Genomic DNA, 21,123 nt, shown 5'->3' on the forward strand with positions numbered 1-21,123 from the left:
GAGGGTATTAAAAACTCCTCAAAATACAATTCAATATTCAAGTTCAATATAAGTCTCTATATAAAAACTATCCAGTATCTCGGGTCTCAGTTTATGCTAAACCAAATAAGAGCATGCCTATAGCCTTACCCATAAAATGAAAACAATTACCTTTGAGTGTGCATAACTGTCAGGAGGTGTATCAGATATGCAGAGAGGGGAGCGTGGAAGATGCACAAAGGCTGGTGCTCTGTAGCAGACAGAAAAGCTAACTAACTTGTGCTGTTACTAGCCAAAAAAGTTACAAAGTCATATACTGCACATGGCATTCTAATACTAAATAATGTTTCCTTGTCAAATCCCTGTAAGTAATTTTTGGTGTGTTTGGGACAGGGAGGGGGGAGAGAAGGAAGAAATGCCAAGAAGAGATGTTTAACGGACAAATGTCTGACAAATAAATATATTGCAACATTTTTTAAAGGTGACCCTTAGCACCTGAGTCTGCCGGAGGGTCTGTAGTGCACAATGAAGCCTACTTGTCACTGGGTGGCAGCAGCAGCTTCTAAAGTGGAGTGGTTAGACACCAAATTGAAAAGTACTTGGCAGCCAATGTTATCTGGGGGAGAATCATTCCTTGGAAGGTAAATAGCCTCCGTTTTGCCCTAATGCTATTTGCAGTTGTACACTGAAGATGGGCTTTTCAGAGGGGCTCCATGTTGGCCTAAATCTGTTCCCATTTCAGTCAGTGGGAGTTTCACACTCTCTCGAGCAGAGTTAGGCGGACACGGAGCCCTGTGAAAAGCCTGACCAAATGCTTGAGCACGTTTACAACAGGCACTGTTCAGCAGAGGGCGATCTCCTCTACCAAATGCAGGGTCAAGACGAAAACCTCCGAGACCAGGGGTCGGCCACCTTCCAAAGAAGAGCCATTTTTTGGTTTTTGCCTTTGATCAAAATATTTCGAGAGCCACATCACACGCAAAGCTACTTGTAGAGTTAGAATTTATCAACTAATAATAATTGAGCATATTAAAGTTATTACTACTCACCAATCCTTTTTTTTTTTTATTGAAGGTAATTATCTGATCTATTTTATTTCTGGTGTTAGACTTTTTACACTGTTGGATGTTGGAACATACTAGTAATGGCTGAGCACATCCTTTCCTTTTCACAAGAAATTCCAAGAGTTTTATTGGTAGACAACAGTTGCCTTGGTAATGAGCTGTTTGAATTTGATTATAAACAGGAGGCGGCTCTGGGCTGAGGCAGCGGATTGGGGTGTGGGGTCTGGGAGGGAGTTTGGTGCAGGAGGGGATTCTGACCTCGGGCAGGAGGTTGGGGTGCTGGAGGGGGTGCAAGGTGCAGGCTCTGGCCGGGAGGCACTTACCACAGGTGGCTCCCATCTGGCAGTGCAGTAGGGCTCAGGCAGGCTGCCTGCCTGCCCTGGCCCCACGCTGCTCCCGGAAGCGACTGGCATGTCTCTGCGGCCCCTGGTGGGGGTGGAAGGCAGCTCTGCGTACTGTCCCGACCCCAGCACCGTCCTCACAGTTCTCATTGGCTGGGAGCCAACCAATGGGAGCTGCAGGGGTGGTGCTTGCGGGCACAGACAGCGTATGGAAACTCGCTGTCCCCCTCCCCTCAAGGGGCATGCCAGCAGCCAGCCAGCTGCTTCCGGGAGTAGCATGGGGCCAGGGCAGGCGGGCAGCCTGCTTGAGTCCTATTGTGCTGCCAGCTGGGAGCCGCCTGTGGTAAGCGTCTCCCGGCCAGAGCCTGCACTTCGCACCCCCCTCAAAAAACGGCTGCCCATAAGGGAGCAGCCAAAGTGGTGCATGTAGCTCCAGAGCTGCAGGTTGCCGACCCCGTCCCGGACCCGAAAGAGCAAGGTTGAAAAAGTTAACAGCATTTACTGCACCCACGCAATGTAATAGACTCTGGAGTAAAGGTGTTTAAACATCTGTCATATAAAATAGAAAAAGCTACCACAGAAATAATCAACATTCCGATGGAAACCAGTGACTGGTTACCACTGACAGAGCAAGAAAAAGAAATGGGGCCAAATTCTGACCCCACTGATATCCTGTGGCAATCCCAACAACAGAAGGTGTAAACTGGGCAGTGGACAGGTTGGGGACTAATTAGCTAATTGCAGAGGCCAATTTACCATGGATACGTGTGGTAAAAGTTGGACATAGATGTGGAGTTAAAAAGGGACCTAGCAGGACACTTGCTGTGTATTTGGTTCTTTTTCTGCTGCAGTTGTGAAAGGAAAAAAAAAAAAATCAACACCGGGCCCTCTCACAGGAAGTGGTTCTCTCCTGGGAAGAGGCCCTTCCTAATGCCACAGTTTATAGTTCACCAATATGCAACTGATTGACAGCAAACTGAAGACACTTGACAATCACAGCAGGTTTTTTTCTGATTGTAGCTGGAAGGGGAGAAGCCAAGAATCACTTTTTGTTACTTAAATAATAGCAACTGCAAGGAAGGGAAGGATCCAGCTACAGCTGAACGAACAGACACTGGCGGCCGAGGGCCCGCTGCCAGTCCTACTTTCATTTTAGTGTAATACTAGAGAGGTTTTTCAGCATCAGTGACTGATTAACTCAGAGCAGAGTCAAGTTTAAAGAAACCTGTCCACCCTAGCCATCCAAAGTAGCTTTTTCTTCACCCAGCCTGACAGTGGCAGCAGATACTTTTGTTACCTGACCACTGCCAGTACATTCCCTCCCACAGCAGCTCCCCTAGTAAAAAAATCACTCACCTTTATCTCTGTCCTTTTCTTTGCCCCACTCTTCACATGGCTCCTCCTGTCTTCATTTTCAGGCCTGCAACAGTTGTGACCATGGTGGATCCTGGTACCTTTACAGAGTCAGGAAGCTATCGCAAAACAAAAGTGCTACCTTCTCCTTTCACTAATAAAAGAGGGTACCCACACTTTTGAAACCTGATCCTGCAAGGTGCAATTGGGAATGAGCAATTTGCCCCACACAAGAACAGTCCTTTGGTGAACCCTGGGCACCTACTTAGTAGCATCAGATAGCACTGTTGATCTACTAATATAGAAACATAAAGGGACTTTAGTGCATAATTTAAGATGCAATGCAACTAATGTCTACTTAATCAGTGAAATGTACAATTACAAGGCAATTTAAATGTTTTTGTTTGGCTGGATCCTCAGACAGTAAATTTTCTATTGCAATATTATACAAAGATGAAACTGAATGAACTGCAAGCACTCAAACTGTATCAAGGCTTTTAATCAAGCTTCATCAATGTGTTCTCTAGAATATTTTTAGTTCAGCCTCATTAATGCTTTATTTATCTAGCCTACTTTAAGCTTCACATAATAACAAAGATGGTGAAAAAACCAAAGTTCCACACAACAGAATTGTAATTTGTAGAATTTAGGCAGCTAAAATAAATATGTTCCATGGTTTGAATTATCCAGTGTAAAATTACAAATGCATCAGGGATTGCGTATCACCTTCTGTAAGCATTCAAAACCAAGCATTTCCCCCCCAGTAAAGACATGGCTCCTGTAAATGAAGCAGGTCAAGTGTCCCTGTGCCAGAACAGGTGGTCCCAGTTTGGCCAATTCAAGAGGATGGGGCAGCATCTGGGGCTATAACAAAAATCAGGGAGACTCTAAGAAAGGGAGACCTGGAGAGTCAGGGCTGTCTGAGGGTCAAGTCAGGAAAGAGGCAGGTGAGAGCTGCCTGGAAGTGAGTGGTTGGCAGGTGAGAGCTGCCAGAGCCAGGAGACAGTATGTGGCTCCTGGGGGAAAGCAGGAGAGCAGCAATGGGGATTTCCAGCTGACCTCCCCAATCCAGGGCCAGAGGGGGGGGAGAGCAGCAGAGGGGCTTATCTGCTGCCACCTCCACACTGGAGAGGTGGACCCAGGTGAACGTGAGAGCCAAGGGAGTGAAGGATGCTTCCCTGGGAAGATGATCTCCAAGCACTGAGACGGGGGAGGGGGTTTCCCCACTGGGAAAAGTGGGGTTTTAGGGACTACTTACACTGGTTGTGAGAAACGGCCTTTTGTTGGAGATTATTTGAACTATGTTTTGGGACTAAACCAGCCCCAAGGAGGGGTATTAAGCAAGAGAGCCTGAAGTGGAATTACAGGGAACTCAAAGTGGAATCTGATGCAGCTGAGCCTGCTGTACCACAGCCTCCCATAGGAGGGCGCTCAAGGCAGGACTACCCTATGACAAATGTATATTTGACTTACAGAAAGAGAGAATTTAAACTAAAAAAAATGCAACTCAACCCCCAGTCCTTTATACCCGGACTACAGAGTAAATGATCTTCTATTTCTTTTCAGGCAATGACTATGTAATTTGTATCAATGTAGTACATTTTAATGTTTAAAATTAGACTGCAGTAATTCAGAAGTGTTCTGAATTATTGCAGTCTAACCTAGCTAGGACACAATAGTGTACAATGAAGTTTCTTACTGTGAACAATATTTTTAATATAAATAAACTTTTAAATCAGAGCACTGCTTCTGAAGGGTAAACAAAGTTCATCTGTGATGTATACAAGATTTTATATATGAAGTCCAAAAAAGAAGGGTCTCTTCCTTCTCAGAATTTTACATACTGAGAAACTAAACAAAGCATTGTTCAGAACAAAATGTTTCACAACCGTTATAATTTATCAGTCCACACATCACACTGGTTTTTAAAGCCTACAGGCTGCTTGATCCTATGGAAGAACAGTTCTGTGGTTAAGACAGTTTAATGGAAGTCAAGAGGACTAGAGTAATTCCCAGCTTTGCCACACCTCCTGCATGACCACGAGCATGGCACTTAAGATGCATCTAAGCTGCAGCCAAGGGTATAGAAGTACCCAGGCTTGCTTTACCACAGCTAGCTTGCCTAAAAGAGTGGGGAGGATGCCATGGTGCCAGCTTCAGCTTGCTTGACCCTCTCTGGATATGTCCTTGTTTATGCAGCTTGGGCCGCCATAGTCTCACTGCTATTTCCGGGGAGCTAGCTGGATTAAAGCCAGCGCAGGTACGTCTACGTGAGCTGCAAATCCCACCCCTGGCTGTAGTGTAGGCGTACCCTTCATCTTCCTATGGCTCTGCTCCCCATCTGTTAGGGGTATTGTGAGGATAGCAGACTCATCACTTTGAGGCACTCAGACGCCACAGTGATGGGGTGTATACAAGTACCTAGAGAGACAGAATACTTCAGGGCCTAATCCTACAATGTGCTAAACATCCTTGACTCTCACTTTTTGTCCTTTATCAAGGTAGGTACATCTATGCCCCTCCAGCCCACCATTGTAGTAGTATCTGAATGCCTTAGACACATGGATGGATTTATTCTCAGAGCACCCCTAGTGAAGCAGGGAACTATTACTCAAGTCAGTGGGTCCTCAGTATCTTGAAGGATCAGGCCCTAAATGCAGCCAGGACTGAGGCTTTGTCTACGCTAGCACTTTTGTCGGTCATAGGTGTGAAAAAACTCCCACAATGGTATAAATGTTGGTATAAATTTCACTAACAAAAGTGCCGCTGTGGACAGTGTTATGTCGGCAGGAGACACTCTCATACCAACACAGCTGCCGCCGCTTGTTGGAGGCGGTTTAATTATGCTGGTGGGAGAAGGCTCTTCTGCTGGCATAGAGCGGCTACACAGGAGACGCTGCAACGGTACAGCTATGTTGCTGTAAAGTCCATAGTGCAGACATAGCCTAAGTCAAAGGCCAATTAGGTGAACTGATTTTGGAGAGTTTTACACATTTCTCTCTTCAAATATTTATTTTGCTCCTTCTGTCCTTTTCTTGGCATTGCCAAGTATACCAGATACCACGTATACTCAAAAGTAAAGTCCAAGGGCCAAGGCCTGACCTTGAAAAGACATATGCAAACACCATTTTAGAACCTAAGACAAAATGCTAAATAGTCAGCTACTGCATCGTGGATTTAGAGGAACTCTTTGGAATATTAAATATAAAACTCATAATGCTAAAAACATTTTAAAATGCGGTTCAGTCACACACAACCTGTATACTATTCTGTAATGACAAGATTCACAAACAAAAGCCTTCTACTGATTATGACTATTAAGACTAACCTAAATTTTGTAAATAATGCATACTGTAGTTAGGCCAATTACCTATACAGCTGTACCAGAGCACACTAGGCATGGACAATATATCTCAGAGAATGTGCACTACTAGGAAAAATTATGGAAACAAGTTAAACTTCAAAAAGAAAAACAGAATGATCCAACATATGCTCATACAGTTAGAGTAGCTTGCCTGGCAAGAAAACAGTATGTATTACGCCCTGAATTATGTGAAGTTCTGAAAAACAAGACAGGAATCTAAGTATGTTGTACAGGAACTGTGAAAGTCAAGAGACTAAAAAATGTGACCAAGATGGACTCTGTGTGAGGCACCGTGTCCAGAATAATACCAGCATTCTTCAAGGTATCTCCAGAGCAGAGACAAGTCAACAAGACAAAACATAAGGATCACTCACAAAATATTTGTATATTTCCATATGTATGTGTTTAATAAGCAATTATCTTCACTATTTACCTTGTCAAAGCAGATCAAACAACCAATATATAAACACTATATTCTGTGAATCTAGTTTGGTATAGTGCATGGAAGCATTTCTATATTTTTCCCCCCAGTGCAATATTTTTTCTACATATGGTATACTAGAATTTACTGAAGTCTTTGAGAAACTTGCAAAGGCAGAGAGTCTGCCTTCACTGTTAGAAAGACTTAGGACCAAATATCATTAGCAAAAAGCACATTTCAAGAGCATTTTAATGTATACCATGAGGGTGCAGGTGTATAGGTTTTATTTTAAAGAAACAGCCTTTAAAGTACTTTGCTTTGTGACTCTTATAAACATTACCATATTTTTTCACAAATGTAAAATATATTATAGCTGTTTAGATTTAAAAGGCAATTCCCACTGGGTGATAAATATTTTGAAGAAAATATTAACCTACAAGAAAGGGGCAGCTCCGTGAGAACTAGTTTTTAAACATTCAGTTTTGTCAGTCCATCTCCTTTCGGCCCAAACTGACATTTTTCACTCAGACTTCCTTTAATGGCAGTAAGGCTACTCCACGAGCCGTGGTTAACACCTTGGCGATTACAGGTACTATAACTGGCTGCTCCTCATGCTTTCTAACACCCCAAGAGTGCAGGTATCAATAATCACAATTGTGCATTAAAATATAATTTACACATTTCAAAATATTGTTAATAGACTTCCCTACCTTAAAATGGGCTTACATTAACAGTACTTTGAAGTATTTCAGGGTCGATTAGGTTTAAGCAATTCACCACTTCAAGAGTGCAGCTCACAAACAACACAACCCACCGAGGGGTAGCGATAGTTGATAGATTCATAGTGCAGATAAAAATCAGAACTGCACTAATTATTTGACATTTCAAAACTATAAATGAACAAGACAAGTTTCTTATACTGTACATGCAATAAGCTATAGTGAGCATATGACAATGAGGCTCGGACATTCTACACAGTTAGCTGGTGTTTCAGACTTGAATCTGTTAAAACATAGGACTCAGGAAATAAAATGTTGCAAAGCTCTGTTGTCACAGCACTTGAACTATGCTCTCACGCTTTGTATTTCTGTTTCCCAGTCTCACTAATCACACAAATATGCTGAAACGAAACAGAAAGCTGATATTAGAAAACTAACATCTATAAAGTTTTAGACATTCATTCAATAATGCAATTCTACTGAGAGAAAAAAAAAGGGTATCACACATTTCCATGTTATTTATCGCTAATTTCATTAGTTGATTTATACAGAATAATTTTAAAGTCTGTTTTTTGTATCAAAATGTTAATTCCCCCATATCCCACCTGATCCCTGCTAAGAGACTTGTGCCACCCAGAGAACAAGACCCAGGAATGGGTGGGAACTCAAGGGCAATTCATTCTTTATTCCAAATTGTCCTTCTGTTGTTAATTGTGAAAAAACCTGGTGAGACAAGACCACTACAGCTGTTCCATTCTTTCCCTTCTAGTCAATAAGGAGCATGTAAGCCTCCTTTCTCCAGAGCTAAGCAGAAGATCCATGTTGGCCTGCCTAATGAGAGTTGAAAGGTTGCTCTGCTGCTAAAGTTTTTCCCTGGCCACTACATCACTAACAAAGTGATCAGGCTTGTGTATGAAAGTACAGTTTAAGTAGGAAAAAAATGAATTATCCTATTTCCTTCTCCCTAGTTTTGAAAGAGTAAAAAGTATTAAGGAAAACATTACTTACATTCAAATCTCGGAAGTATTCATTATAATCAAGGGCATAACCCACAACAAACTTGTCCGGCACTTCAAATCCAACAACTGAAAAGGACCATAATTCATTGTCTTGTTAGACTTCATGTACCAGTGGTTTTTTTGTTTTTTTAAAAAGCACTGTCATATTAGCATATTTTTTTTTAAAACCCAAATGTCCTTATTTGTTCTCCTCAAGCATCCTCAGTTTCTAAACTATTTTACAAATCTAATTTACTTTTCACTATCTAGTCCGTTAACTTCATTCATTTCACTTATCTTAGAAATGAAAACAGACTCGTTAATTTCAATTTCTGATTTTCATGCAGTAGCACAATGCTGCAATGTATAGCTTACAAACGTTTGCTCCAAATAAAATCTATTTGTATTGAAATTTTGAAATTCATGAATGCATTTCTACTAATTTAGGTTTCATTTTAAAAGTTTCACATGCAAAAGTTCCTTACTCTATCGTAACCATGATTCTTCACGATGGATTGGCCACATGGATTCTACTTCTGGTGCACATGCCCCCGGTGCAGACAAGATCAGATTTTTTTGAATAGCAGAGTCTGCTGTGGCTAGGCCTGTACCCCCGCACTCAAGGGCATAAAGGGCAGAGTGGGTCAAACCGTCCCTCAGTTCCTTCGCCCATACAGAATGCAGGTAATTACAGGATTCCATTGTAGTGGGGAAGAAGGGTGGGTCATGGAATACATGAGGTCAACACATCTCAAAGAACCACAGTTACTCTACGGTAAGTAACCGTTTTTTCCTCCTCAAGCAACAGTCCATGTGCAGTCCACTTCTGGTGACACTCAAGCAGTGCCATGGTAGATAGGAAGTGGGTGCTTGAATTGCATCTGAATAAAGACGACTGGGCAACGTTGCCAAAGTGGGCATCGGATCTTGATGCCTCCACGCGGGAACAGTGCTTTGTAAAACCATAGACTTTTCCTGCACTACTTCTACAGGGATCTCAAGAGTGTCTGCCATTCAGCACAGAAATTCCTGGAACATCTTATGGCTGTCAGGCTGTGAAGAAGGAATGTGCCTTGTCTGGTAAGGACAAGGAAATAGCTGCTGTTCTTCATTTTCACGTTCCTGCTGCTGACAGTGTGAGCCACCTGTGCCTTTTTACAACCCTAGGGGATCTCGTGGAGGAGGGAGACCTAGCCTTAGAAGCAGCAGTAGAAGTTGGCTTTCTTGTTAGCTGTGCGCCAAGGGGCCCAAGCAGAGCCAGGTATGACCCTGGTAAGATTAAGGGGCTACGGGGTGAGCACCATGGAGAATGCGCTTCCCTAGATCCCCTAGGTTTGTGTGTGTAATAATAGGTCCTAGATGCCCTGTCTGACAAATAGGGGTCATACGAACGGGACCAGGGTTGGTGGGCAGAGGATGCCTCCCTGCTGTGCTCAGAAGCTGAGGAAGCGAGTACTCCTCTTCTAGATGTGGGGCTGCTTTAACAAGATTCCCAGGGTGAGCTGTGGGCTCCGCTCTTGCCAGGATCGAGAAAGTGCTCTGTACTGTAATGGCACTAGCAGAAGGCACTCTCGCACCACTGAAGACAGCAGTGGTGATTCAGGCTGAGCAGTCAGTTAGATCACTCGCTACCAAAACTGGCTTCCGTGCTCAGGTCAGTACCAAGAAGAGCTGTACTGTGGTCATCAGCACGGGAGTCGTAGATGCTGACACTGTCAGCACCAGGTGGACCAAGATCAGTGCTGGGCGAAGCACAGAGCTCTGCTTGAGATAGTACTCTTGCTTGGTGATTGGTCTCGGTGATGGATATCAGAGGGATCCCTTCTGGGCCATAACCTACCTTTTGAGGAAGCAGGTTGAGGTGATCTCTGCCTCTTTCTACTCGGTCCCTCTGAAGGTGACCAATATCTGGGCTCTCTAGAGCCTAGAGGAGCCATGTTCTTCCCTGCCTCTCTCAGATGACTTAGCTACTTTGCTGGTCTTGGCTGACGCTTTCTTAGATCAGTGAGCCTGGGAACTAGGAGCTGAGCCAGAGCATACAGAAGTGCTGCAAGATGACGGCTGTTCAGACCTAGCAGGGCCTTTTTCTCCAGATACAAGGAGATCGTTCTAACCCAAGGCAAGCCTCTTGTCTTGTGCGTTCTTTTAGGAAAAAATGGCCGATAATACACAGTACATCAGATTTACCCCTCCCTGAGGCACAAAGACGCCTTGGGTGTCTATCCTGCAGTGGGATAGCTGCATTGTAAAAGGGGCGAGTTTTGAAGCTGGGCTAGATCCTTGTACTTGGTAAATCCCTAACTCTAAGAAGACTTTTTTGTTGCTTTGTTTGTCTTATAGTCCACAGGTATCAAATACTACTACTAACTCCACTAAACTGTCACTACCCTGTCTATACTAATTATTTATAAAATAAATCAGGTTTTAGGTTGCAGAGTATGCAAGAGAAGCAGACTCTATGTAGGGGTCTGGCTTGTGGCTACAGGCACCAAGCAAGAACTGAGGGATGGTTGGACCTACTCTTCCCTTTATGCCCTTGGGCACAGGCGTGATCCCAACAGACACTGCTGGCCAAAAGAATCCAATCTTGTGTGCATCGGGCACGTGTGCATCAGAAGTAGAACCTATATGGACAATTGCTGAAGAACCACCTGTATTTTGGACATACCTACTAGACAATGTCCCTTTAATATAAAAAGGGTGTCAAAATAAGGTACATTCTGCCCATACGTATTGTTATGCACTAGATAAATCAGAGTACATTGCCCAAGAATCATCAGAAAAAAGTGAACTGGAGACAAACATTCCAAATATTCTTACAGTTTGATTAAAAACATTCTATATACTTTGATAATGTGTTTCTTTGTTAATTTCAAAATATTTATTGATGACTGGCAAAAAGGGGTCACTTACAGTCAGGCCGATATCCCACACTTCGAGGAGTTCTTTTTACCAACAAGCTGTCAATTAAAACCAGTAGAAATTTGAAATATGGAAATCAGCAGCTACAAGATGATCAAAAAAACTAGATAGAGAATTAATTACTAAAAACCAAGCCAGTCTTGAACTTCACTGATATTGAATGGGTATAACTGAAGGCAGAATTTCATCAATTAAATATATCCTGTATTGTACCTCCCAGCAATCAATCAGATTGATCGGATGAAGACTTCTGGTTGAATCACGAACAGTTGACAGTCTAGCTAAATGGACAAGAGTCAAACATGCGCCTGACGCAGAGAGTAGAAAAGTCAGCCAGGAGTTATAGTATAATTCAGTTCTGAAAAGTGATTCTGTAAACTGGCATAATGAGACTCCATGTTCATTTTGTCTAAGAAACCTCAGGTACAGTGCTCTGTTCACAAGAAAAGAGAGAGCTTTTCTAGTTATCACACCTGCAAATTCAGCCTGTGAGCTGAGAGCCAAACTGGGTTCCTTCCTTCTTATGCACCATCACCAGTACATAGAAGTTCTGCAAGCCAAATTGCATCCACCTTTACAACAGTATGTCTTCAACAGGTTTGCACAGGTGCTCCTGATTATCCCTGTAAGTGGAATTTAATAAACATTCCTGTTGATGAGGCACACAGGGGCATGGAATCCAGCTCCCCCTTTCTCAGCTGTGTTGATTCTGCAGAGCTAACAGTATTATCACTAAAGTCAGCAAATGTAACAGAATACAAACATGGAGCAGATTTGCCAAGTTAAGACAGTGCCATTTTTACTGTCACTTTTCAGAACAAAACTGCACTTTCCAGGAAGTAGAGAGAAAGGAGAACAGAGTGAGTGTTCTCATACTTTTTGTCCATCACCATATATTGAGGTATCATTCCAATGACTCGAGGTAGTCCATGGATGCTCCTACACTCACATAAAGGGCCATTGTGGTGTCTCGTGTTTGGCTGCAATTGTTTGGGGAAGGCTTTGTGTGAAGAAAAGGAGAGAGAAAGTCCCGTGTCTGATGGATGAACACTGGAGACAGCTCAAGCTGATTATGTACTCAAAAGTGTCACCTACTTAAGGGAAGAGGCTCTCTGAGAAGAGAGGAAGAAGAAGAAGCCCTGCTAAGCCCCACTGCCTGGTATCATGATGCCTTTTGTCCTTTCTCTCAGGGATACTTGCCCTCTGGTCAACTTTTCACAACCTCTCTGTATTCACCCATATGACTTTCCCTACCTGCAAGACAGCCACATCCTTTAAGGGTGGAAGAGGATCTGCCATTGCCTATCAACATAACACTAAATCCCTTTGTATCTCTGAACCCAGCATTCAGCTGGGTTTCTGGAAACTTGTCAGCTTTCTGACTTCGTTGACATTTGAGGTTTACAGAAGTTTTGGCTGAATGACTTAATTTTTGGGGGCTACCAGTTTGGGATTTGACCAAGGAACCTCAAATCCATACTGGGATCTGTTGGAACCCCTCTGCACAACAGCTGCAACACAAAGCAATGGAAAACACACAAACAGGCAAGCGTTTACAGGTACAAAAATGTAAAGCATCTTCACCTTTATGCATATTTATGGCTTAGATCTTTTGACAAATTTACAGTATTACAAAAAGCTTTTTTCAAAGTTACATAATGTGACCAGAATGTCGTTTACTATTACGCTATATGTATATGATGTAAAATGTAATGGCAGGGCCCACAAGCCCTTTAAAAAAGGCCCCTATCAGGGACATACAGCCCTTTGACACACTCTTCAAACTCCCCGGTGTGTTGTCGTGACCTCAGAGATAACAAACCAATAAGAAGTCTGTAACTGTCTCACCCTCGACATGTCACTCCAAGATTACCAGAAAAAGTAGCTACCTGAGACACGTCTAACAACTGTTTTAGTATTGGTATGGCAATGCTGCCTGACTAGACGCCACCTCCACCCATTACTTATCTATAATTCCTATAAGTCAATATATCTTTACTGTAAAATGCAAATAAGATTCAGCTTGATAATGAAAGAGAACAAGCCATCTGAAGTTGGGGGGAGGGATAGCTCAGTGGTTTGAGCATTGGCCTGCTAAACCCAGGGTTGTGAGTTCAGTCCTTGAGGGGGCCATTTAGGGATTTGTGGCATAAATTGGGGATTGGTCCTGCTTTGAGCAGGGGGTTGGATTAGATGACCTCCTGAAGTCCCTTCCAAGCCTGATATTCTATGATTCTATGAAGTGTAAAAACCATTAGGCTTGACAGCTACTTTGTTAGTAACATTAAATGGTCATCAGTTTTGGTTGTTTAGTCATAAGTTTTTTAAACAAAATAAGTGTTTTAAAAATATTTTGACTAAAAATGTTAAAATCCTAAAAAGTAAAACCCAGCAGATGATATGGCCAGATTATTCTCGGACATTTGATTGTTATAGCCGAGTTGCACACAGTTACTGCAGGCTAATGGCAATTTTAAAAATTGCTAACCAGGGTTCCAATTTTGCAATCAGGCTCGCATCCAATAATATTAAAAAATACCCCTTAAGATTATTGAGAAAGCTCAGAGCAGAAATATTAGGAGGCTTTTTAAAAAAATCCTAGGGTAATCAAGACAAAATGCATGCCCAACACACTCATACACACAGAGGCAGCCCCCACATCGTTCTTCACTACAAAATCCCTTAAGCAGTCGGAACACAAATGATAGAAAAGTGCTCCTGTCGGTCTAAATAAGTGCACCTTTTCACAATAAACAGACCCTATACTAGAGAAAGTGTGACCACGTACAATACTATGAAGGGTGTTTTCACCTTTGAGTCAAGGGGGAAAAAAAATTCCTTTCAAATATAAAAGTATTCTATAATCCTATTTCACTATTTTTATAGTTCTTAAAAAAGTAATACACAACACAAGCAGCTGTAATAACAACTCACCTGACTACTTTTACCATCTTTGGATTGTACTGCTTCAGCAGAGACAGCAGTGTTTTCATTGTTTTACCAGTATCAATTATATCCTGATGATAAAAAAGCCACGTCAGAAAACTATATAAAAGCTGTTAAAGTAGCACTTCCAGATTCTAATCGAAGAGCCCATGTCATACTGAGATGCAATAATATGAAAATAACTCGCTAAGTGGAAATCAGGCTTTTCCTGCACATAAACAAATATAGGTGTTATTCCCTATTGCACTGTTGTGGCCATCCTTTATGTGTAAGAGATCATTTCTAACAGCAATAGTCATATTAATAACCACTGCAATGAAAGCGTTAGCACTGAAGCATCAGAATCACTCTTAATTTCCTAATTTGGGTTGGATTAACACAAAGCCTTCAGCAGAACATTCTTCTATCTGGTCTGAAGTCTGGTGTACATGAAATAAAGAAGTGGGTGTCACTGAAAGGCAAAATTGATTGCTGCATCTTATCTTTATACAGCTTCCCCCTAAAACACCCCAAACCACCTAAGGATTATGCCAGGTTGTATTTAACTGTTCAGCGCTTCAAATAATGGATATTAACACAAGTATGAACAAGGGCTGTGGGTATGCACACTAAATAGACTGATGCATGGACAAAGGCAACCAGGCCTAACTGCCATGTCAGTAGCTTTTAAAGTCAAGACAGAAATCAGTTACATCACTGACCTATCAGTGTTTGACCCTGTGGTTACAGGTGACAGATCTGAGTTTTCTAGAGTCTTTTTTGCCAGTCACAGGAGGCATCATATGAAAAATGATGGTACTATCATACATAAGAAGATAAGTTATAGTAAAGTTATTTTTATTGTTTGATTGACAAGCAGAATGGTGATTTGCAATGGGGCTCATGTTTGACAAGAACCTGCCATGTAGATGATATAGGCCATTGAACAGATGAGAAACTAATTTATTTAGCTGCCTGGTACTCAAAAGACATAAATTAATTTCAAATGGGACCCATATAAAATTCAGTATAGTTGCCCTTCAGAAGTAAAATCCACTTCAAAGGAGACAATGATCACATAGGTGACTGAAATATTTGTGTGGAAAAAAAAGTGGGGAAGTAAAAATTGGTGCACACATACTTTGACGATGCACTAAAATAGAATATATAAATGACAGACTAGACTAGCTTTCTTGGATCAAAGCAGGATCGTGTGTAAAAACCCAGGATTTCCAAGGTAGGAGCTTTGGGATGACAAAAGGAAGTTGTCACTCCCTTGTGCCATAATAGGACCAATTTCAGGAAATGGCTCTTACTGACATAATCATCATAGTTTATTTAAGTGAAAAGAAGTTAATATGATTTTAGGTTTCAAAATACTGTTTGTGTAAATAGGAAGTTGTTTAATTGTTTATTGCCACTACTTCTCTATCCTAGGGTTAAAAAATAAGGCCCTACTTAATTTGCGATACTGCGGAAATTACGGATCCCATAATATTGGGCTTCCACCACAATTTTGACATCTGACTGGGGCTGACAGTGGGAGCCTGGTTGTCAGCCCTGGGTGGCTGGCAGTCCGGCTGTTAGTCTCGTGCATTAATGACTGTAATACAGTTGCAGCAAAATATCTGGTTATCAAAAAAATTAGCAGGCATAACATAATACTTGAATGCTTATATTGTTCCAGCAAATTTTTCTTAAACAAATAGGTCTTCTCTGGCTTTTCCAAATTACTGCAATTAATAAAGGACCTTTATTACCTTTCTGAGATTTTGCATGTCTTGTCCGCAACTCAGCTGCAATTATTTTACAATCATCCCATGCTGTAAGTAGGGCCTTAGTTATAAACCTTGTTCAAGAACATTATCTGCAAATGAATCAATGTTTACTCCTGGGGGGCACTCTGCAGAATTCTCCAAATTTTATTTGCCAAACAACACTACATAATCACACCAGTTTCAATTATTTTGGTAATTTATTTCAAAATACCTGTCAGCAAGTATGTCTGTAACAATACAGAAACATACAAACATTCCTCCAGGAGGAGAGAGTTTAAAAAAAACCCCTACAACAACCCAGTTCCTGTTTCTCTGCCCTCCCCCCAAGCCCAGCTCGGCAGGCCAGACACCCAGAACCCATTCCCCCCAGAACCCAGCTGCAGGGCCGCCCATCAACCAATACAACCAAATCTCCCCCCGCTCCTCCCCCCCGAGCCCAGCTGTGGGTTCCCCCAGCCCAGATACTCGCACCCCCTCCTCCCCAGAGTCCAGCTGCGGGGCTTCCCCTGGCCCAGATACCCACCCCCTTCCATCCCAGAGTCCAGCCGAGACATCCGCCCCCAGAGCCCAGGGATCCAGAAGGAGAAACAGTCTGATGTTCAGCCCAGGCTTGCATGGAGTTTCCTGCACGCTGCCCAGTCCTTCCCTCAGGGCATGCTGTAGCTGCCAGGAGCCCTTTAGCTCCCTCCCCCTCCCCCTGGCAGTGTCTTCTATGTGTGAGCTGGGCTCTATTGGGTCCAGCAGCACCTAGAGGCAGCCAGCAGCACTGCAACCTATTTCTGTGGGGAAAAGGAAATTCTGCATGTAGAACATTAATTTCTGAAAAAATCTGCATTGCGCAGTGGCGCAGAATTCCCCCAGGAGTTAATATTGACTGGCTAGAACAAGCCTCCATCCATCAATAAAAGGAGGTATCAATGTAAGAACTAATTTATCTTAACAGCTAGGAAGTCAGATTAAATTGTATTCTGCATATTAATATCCAGAGGTGCATGATGAGCTACAGTAGTAAGTGAAAAGAAAAGGAGGACTTGTGGCACCTTAGAGACGAACAAATTTATTTGAGCATAAGCTTTTGTGAGCTACAGCTCATCCGATGAAGTGAGCTGTAGGCTCATGAAAGCTTATGCTCAAATAAATTTGTTCGTCTCTAAGGTGCCACAAGTCCTCCTTTTCTTTTTGCGGATACAGACTAACACGGCTGCTACTCTGAAACCAGTGGTAAGTGAGACTCTTTATGCAACACAAATGTATTTATTGTTTATTTTTAGTATATAAATGATACGTGCAAACATCAGACACTGTTGAGTGTTTTATATATTTTAAGATATTCCCAATAAGAATCTTTTTCCATAACTATTGCAGTTTAAATTCTTGTCTGTGCATTAATAAAGTGACAGAGATCCTTAATTTCACTTAGTTCAAGTTCCTTTAGTATATAAACCAGTATGATTAAATAGGATCCCAGCAAATTGAAAGTAACAATTGCAAAACTTTGACATGGACATTCTCTCCCTGCAGTTAAGTAAGATGAGATGGGGCCAACCTGAGAATTCAGATCCGGACTTCACATATTCCTAACTTTGAGGGTATGTGGGTCAGCTCATTATGAAAATTAGGGGCCATTTGCAAAATTCAGGCCTAGATTCAGGTTTCACAGCTCGCTGAAATATAGAGGTGTTCAGATTCAGGACCATCTCCTGTTAAAATGTTATCACAAATCACACATTACAGAACCCAAAGCGAAACATAATACTTACTTCTACAATCAAGACGTTCTTGTGGGGGAAAAAAAAGAAAAAAAAATCCATGAATATTTAGTTGGCGATTATGTTGATTCCATTAGCAGTTTTCTGTTAAATTACTTATATTATCAATGCAGTGACATATGCTAATGTCACCATTTACAGAATTTCACATTCTCAAAAGCTGAAAACTGTAGAAAAAGAATTTGTAATATTATTACATCCAATTCAAAGACATTATGCAACAATGCCAATTCTATTTAATTAACATTTCTGAAGTGCTGGCAAGAAGATTCTCATTGATAACCGTCTATTGACACATGCAGAATACTAACTGGTCTGTAGAATTCTTACGACTTTGAAAAACAGCATTATAAGTATGCAACAATAGATCAAAATATAAGAGCCTACACATTTTTGAGTGCTTTTAATGAAATATTCATCATTAAAATGATGACTTGCTACTCACAAACGGGGAAGAATTAGTAGGGGAAGCAAAAGTGGATGGGAACCTGGGAGGCAGTGACCATGAGATGGTCGAGTTCAGGATCCTGACACAGGGAAGAAAGGAGAACAGCAGAATATGGACCCTGGACTTCAGAAAAGCAGACTTCGACAACCTCAGGAAACTGATGGGCAGGATCCCCTGGGAGAACAACATGAGGGGGAAAGGAGTCCAGGAGAGCTGGCTGTATTTTAAAGAATCCTTATTGAGGTTACAGGGACAAACCATCCCGATATGTAGAAAGAATAGTAAATATGGCAGGCGACCAGCTTGGCTTCACAGTGAAATCCTTGCTGATCTTAAACACAAAAAAAGAAGCTTACAAGAAGTGGAAGATTGGACAAATGACCATGGAAGAGTATAAAAATATGGCTCGGGCATGCAGGAGTGAAATCAGGAAGGCGAAATCACACCTGGAGGTGCAGCTAGCAAGAGACGTTAAGAGTAACAAGAAGGGTTTCTTCAGGTATGTTAGCAACAAGAAGAAAGTCAAGGAAAGTGTGGGCCCCTTACTGAATGAGGGAGGCAACCTAGTGACAAGAGGATGTGGAAAAAGCTAACGTACTCAATGCTTTTTTTGCCTCTGTCTTCACAAACAAGGTCAGCTCCCAGACTGCTGCACTGGGCAGCACAGTATAGGGAGGAGGTGACCAGCCCTCTGTGGACAAAGAAGTGGTTGGGGACTATTTCGAAAAGCTGGAGGAGCACAAGTCCATGGGAGCGCTGCATCCGAGAGTGCTAAAGGAGTTGATGGATGTGATTGCAGAGTCATTGGCCATTATCTTTGAAAACTCATGGCAATCAGGGGAGGTCCTGGACGACTGGAAAAAGGCTAATGTAGTGCCCATCTTTAAGCTGGCTAGATTGTTGGGCTCAACGGGTAGTGATCAATGGCTCCATGTCTAGTTGGCAGCTGGTGTCAAGTGGAGTGCCCCAAGGGTCGGTCCTCGGGCTGGTTTTGTTCAGTATCTTCATTAATGATCTGGAGGATGGTGTGGACTGCACCCTCAGCAAGTTTGCAGATGACACTTAACTAGGAGGAGAGGTAGATACGCTGGAGGGTAGGGATAGGATACAGACAGACCTGGACAAATTAGAGGATTGGGCCAAAAGAAATCTGATGAGGTTCAACAAGGACAAGTGCAGAGTCCTGCACTTAGGATGGAAGAACCCCATGCACCGCTACAGACTAGGGACCAAATCGCTAGGCAGCAGTTCTGTAGAAAAGGACCAAGAAGGCCAATGACACTTTGGGATGTATAAGTAGGGGCATTGCCAGCAGATCGAGGGACGTGATCGTTCCCCTCTATTCGACACTGGTGAGGCCTCATCTGGAGCACTGTGTCCCATTTTGGGCCCCACACTACAAGAAGGATGTGGAAAAATTGGAAAACATCCAGCGGAGGGCAACAAAAATGATTAGGGGACTGGAACACATGACTTATGAGGAGAGGCTGAAGGAACTGGGATTGTTTAGTCTGCAGAAGAGAAGAATGAGGGGGGATTTGATAGCTGCTTTCAACTACCTGAAAGGGGGTTCCAAAGAGGATGGATCTAGACTGTTCTCAGTGGTAGCAGATGACAGAACGAGGACCAATGGTCTCAAGTTGCAGTGTGGGAGGTTTAGGTTGGATATTAGGAAAAACTTTTTCACTGGGAGGGTGGTGAAACACTGGAATGCGTTACCTAGGGAGGTGGTGGAATCTCCTTCCTTAGAAGTTTTTAAGGTCAGGCTTGACAAAGCCCTGGCTGGGATGATTTAATTGGGAATTGGTCCTGCTTTGAGCAAGGGGTTGGACTAGATGACCTCCTGAGGTCCCTTACAACCCTGATATTCTATGATTCTATGGAAATGGCATCACACTTTTCAAGGGCTTATGATTCCGGCATTAATATCTCCTCTATTTTGAAACTTTGCATGCATTTTCATTTAAAACACAAACCTTAAGTTAGACCATTAGAATAGTACTATATGAACATAGATAAGTCTTAAAAATAAAGCCATCTTGCAAAATTTAGTTAGAAAAATGATGCAGAGCAGCTTAAAAATGTGTTGTGTACTTCTTTTGTTTCACACTAAAAGACATACCTTTCCAGTCAAGGTTGAGAGGTCATCCCCACCAATTACTTTTATCTCTCCAGTTGACTCATCGTTCTAGTTAAAAAGGGGAAAAAACAAAGTATTAGCGTGATTAGAAGTAATTAAAATAGGAACCAGGCTCCAGCAGCCGTGGAACATCCCTACCAGACGCCGGTTGGTAGTAGCCCAAGGAAAAGAGATACTGGTCCTACTGTGTTGCTGGGAGGACCTGGGTTGGGATGCGGTGGAGCAGGGTGGGCTTGGGTCACCCTGTCCCCAGCCCTGCACTGGGGGCTGGATAGGGTTACCAACATATTTCAAAAATAAGGGACTGTTTTTTTTAGCACACCTGCCCCACTCCTACTCCCAATATTAATATCATCATCATCATTAATAAGAATACTACTAAACAGTACCCACCTATATCTGACAGGGGTATTTCTCACTGCTTTTTGCAGCACTCAGCAACTCCAGATTTTGTTGTACAGAGTGCGACTGTTGGCAAGCCTAGGGCGCAATGAGCGAAGGCCTGAGCAACTCGTGGTTTATTTTCTCAGCTATCAGTCAGGGGGCCAGAGCTACAAACTGTGGATTTGCGCATCCCTCAACCAGGGAGCTGGAGCTACAGAGTATGGATTTGCTCAACTCTTACCCAGAAGAACTGAGCCACTGACTGTTCACTTGCTCAGCTGTAAGCCTGGATGCCCAACAGACTAGCCAGCCATGAGCACTGATTCCCTGAGGCTGTCAAAGGATGGGCACCCCGGCCCTGAGATGCAGCAATGTTACACTTTCATTGCAACAGTTATTAACATATTGTTGATAGTGATTTAAATGTAACACTGGGTATTACCATACTAATTAATTACAGAAACAACTGAACCTCAAACTACAAAAAGAACGTACAACCTAACATGAAAACTGGCAGG

The 21,123-nt window shown here is 42.5% G+C and overlaps 1 protein-coding gene across 1 annotated transcript in view; it reads right to left on the reverse strand.

Moving 5' to 3' along the window:
* Positions 1 to 6,481: 6,481 nt before the first annotated feature.
* The window catches only part of HPRT1 (hypoxanthine phosphoribosyltransferase 1), a 29,339-nt gene continuing 14,697 nt past the window's right edge, over positions 6,482 to 21,123 (reverse strand). Inside the window, exons 4-9 of the mRNA XM_073358504.1 lie at positions 20,204 to 20,269; positions 17,625 to 17,642; positions 14,096 to 14,178; positions 11,153 to 11,199; positions 8,250 to 8,326; positions 6,482 to 7,642 (exon numbers count right to left, since the gene is read on the reverse strand). Coding sequence (XP_073214605.1) covers positions 7,595 to 7,642; positions 8,250 to 8,326; positions 11,153 to 11,199; positions 14,096 to 14,178; positions 17,625 to 17,642; positions 20,204 to 20,269 — 339 coding nt within the window. The 3' untranslated portion in view covers positions 6,482 to 7,594. The remainder of the gene's footprint in view (positions 7,643 to 8,249; positions 8,327 to 11,152; positions 11,200 to 14,095; positions 14,179 to 17,624; positions 17,643 to 20,203; positions 20,270 to 21,123) is intronic.

Source organism: Lepidochelys kempii, chromosome 9, assembly GCF_965140285.1.
Source record: "Lepidochelys kempii isolate rLepKem1 chromosome 9, rLepKem1.hap1, whole genome shotgun sequence".
NCBI lineage: Eukaryota > Metazoa > Chordata > Testudines > Cheloniidae > Lepidochelys > Lepidochelys kempii.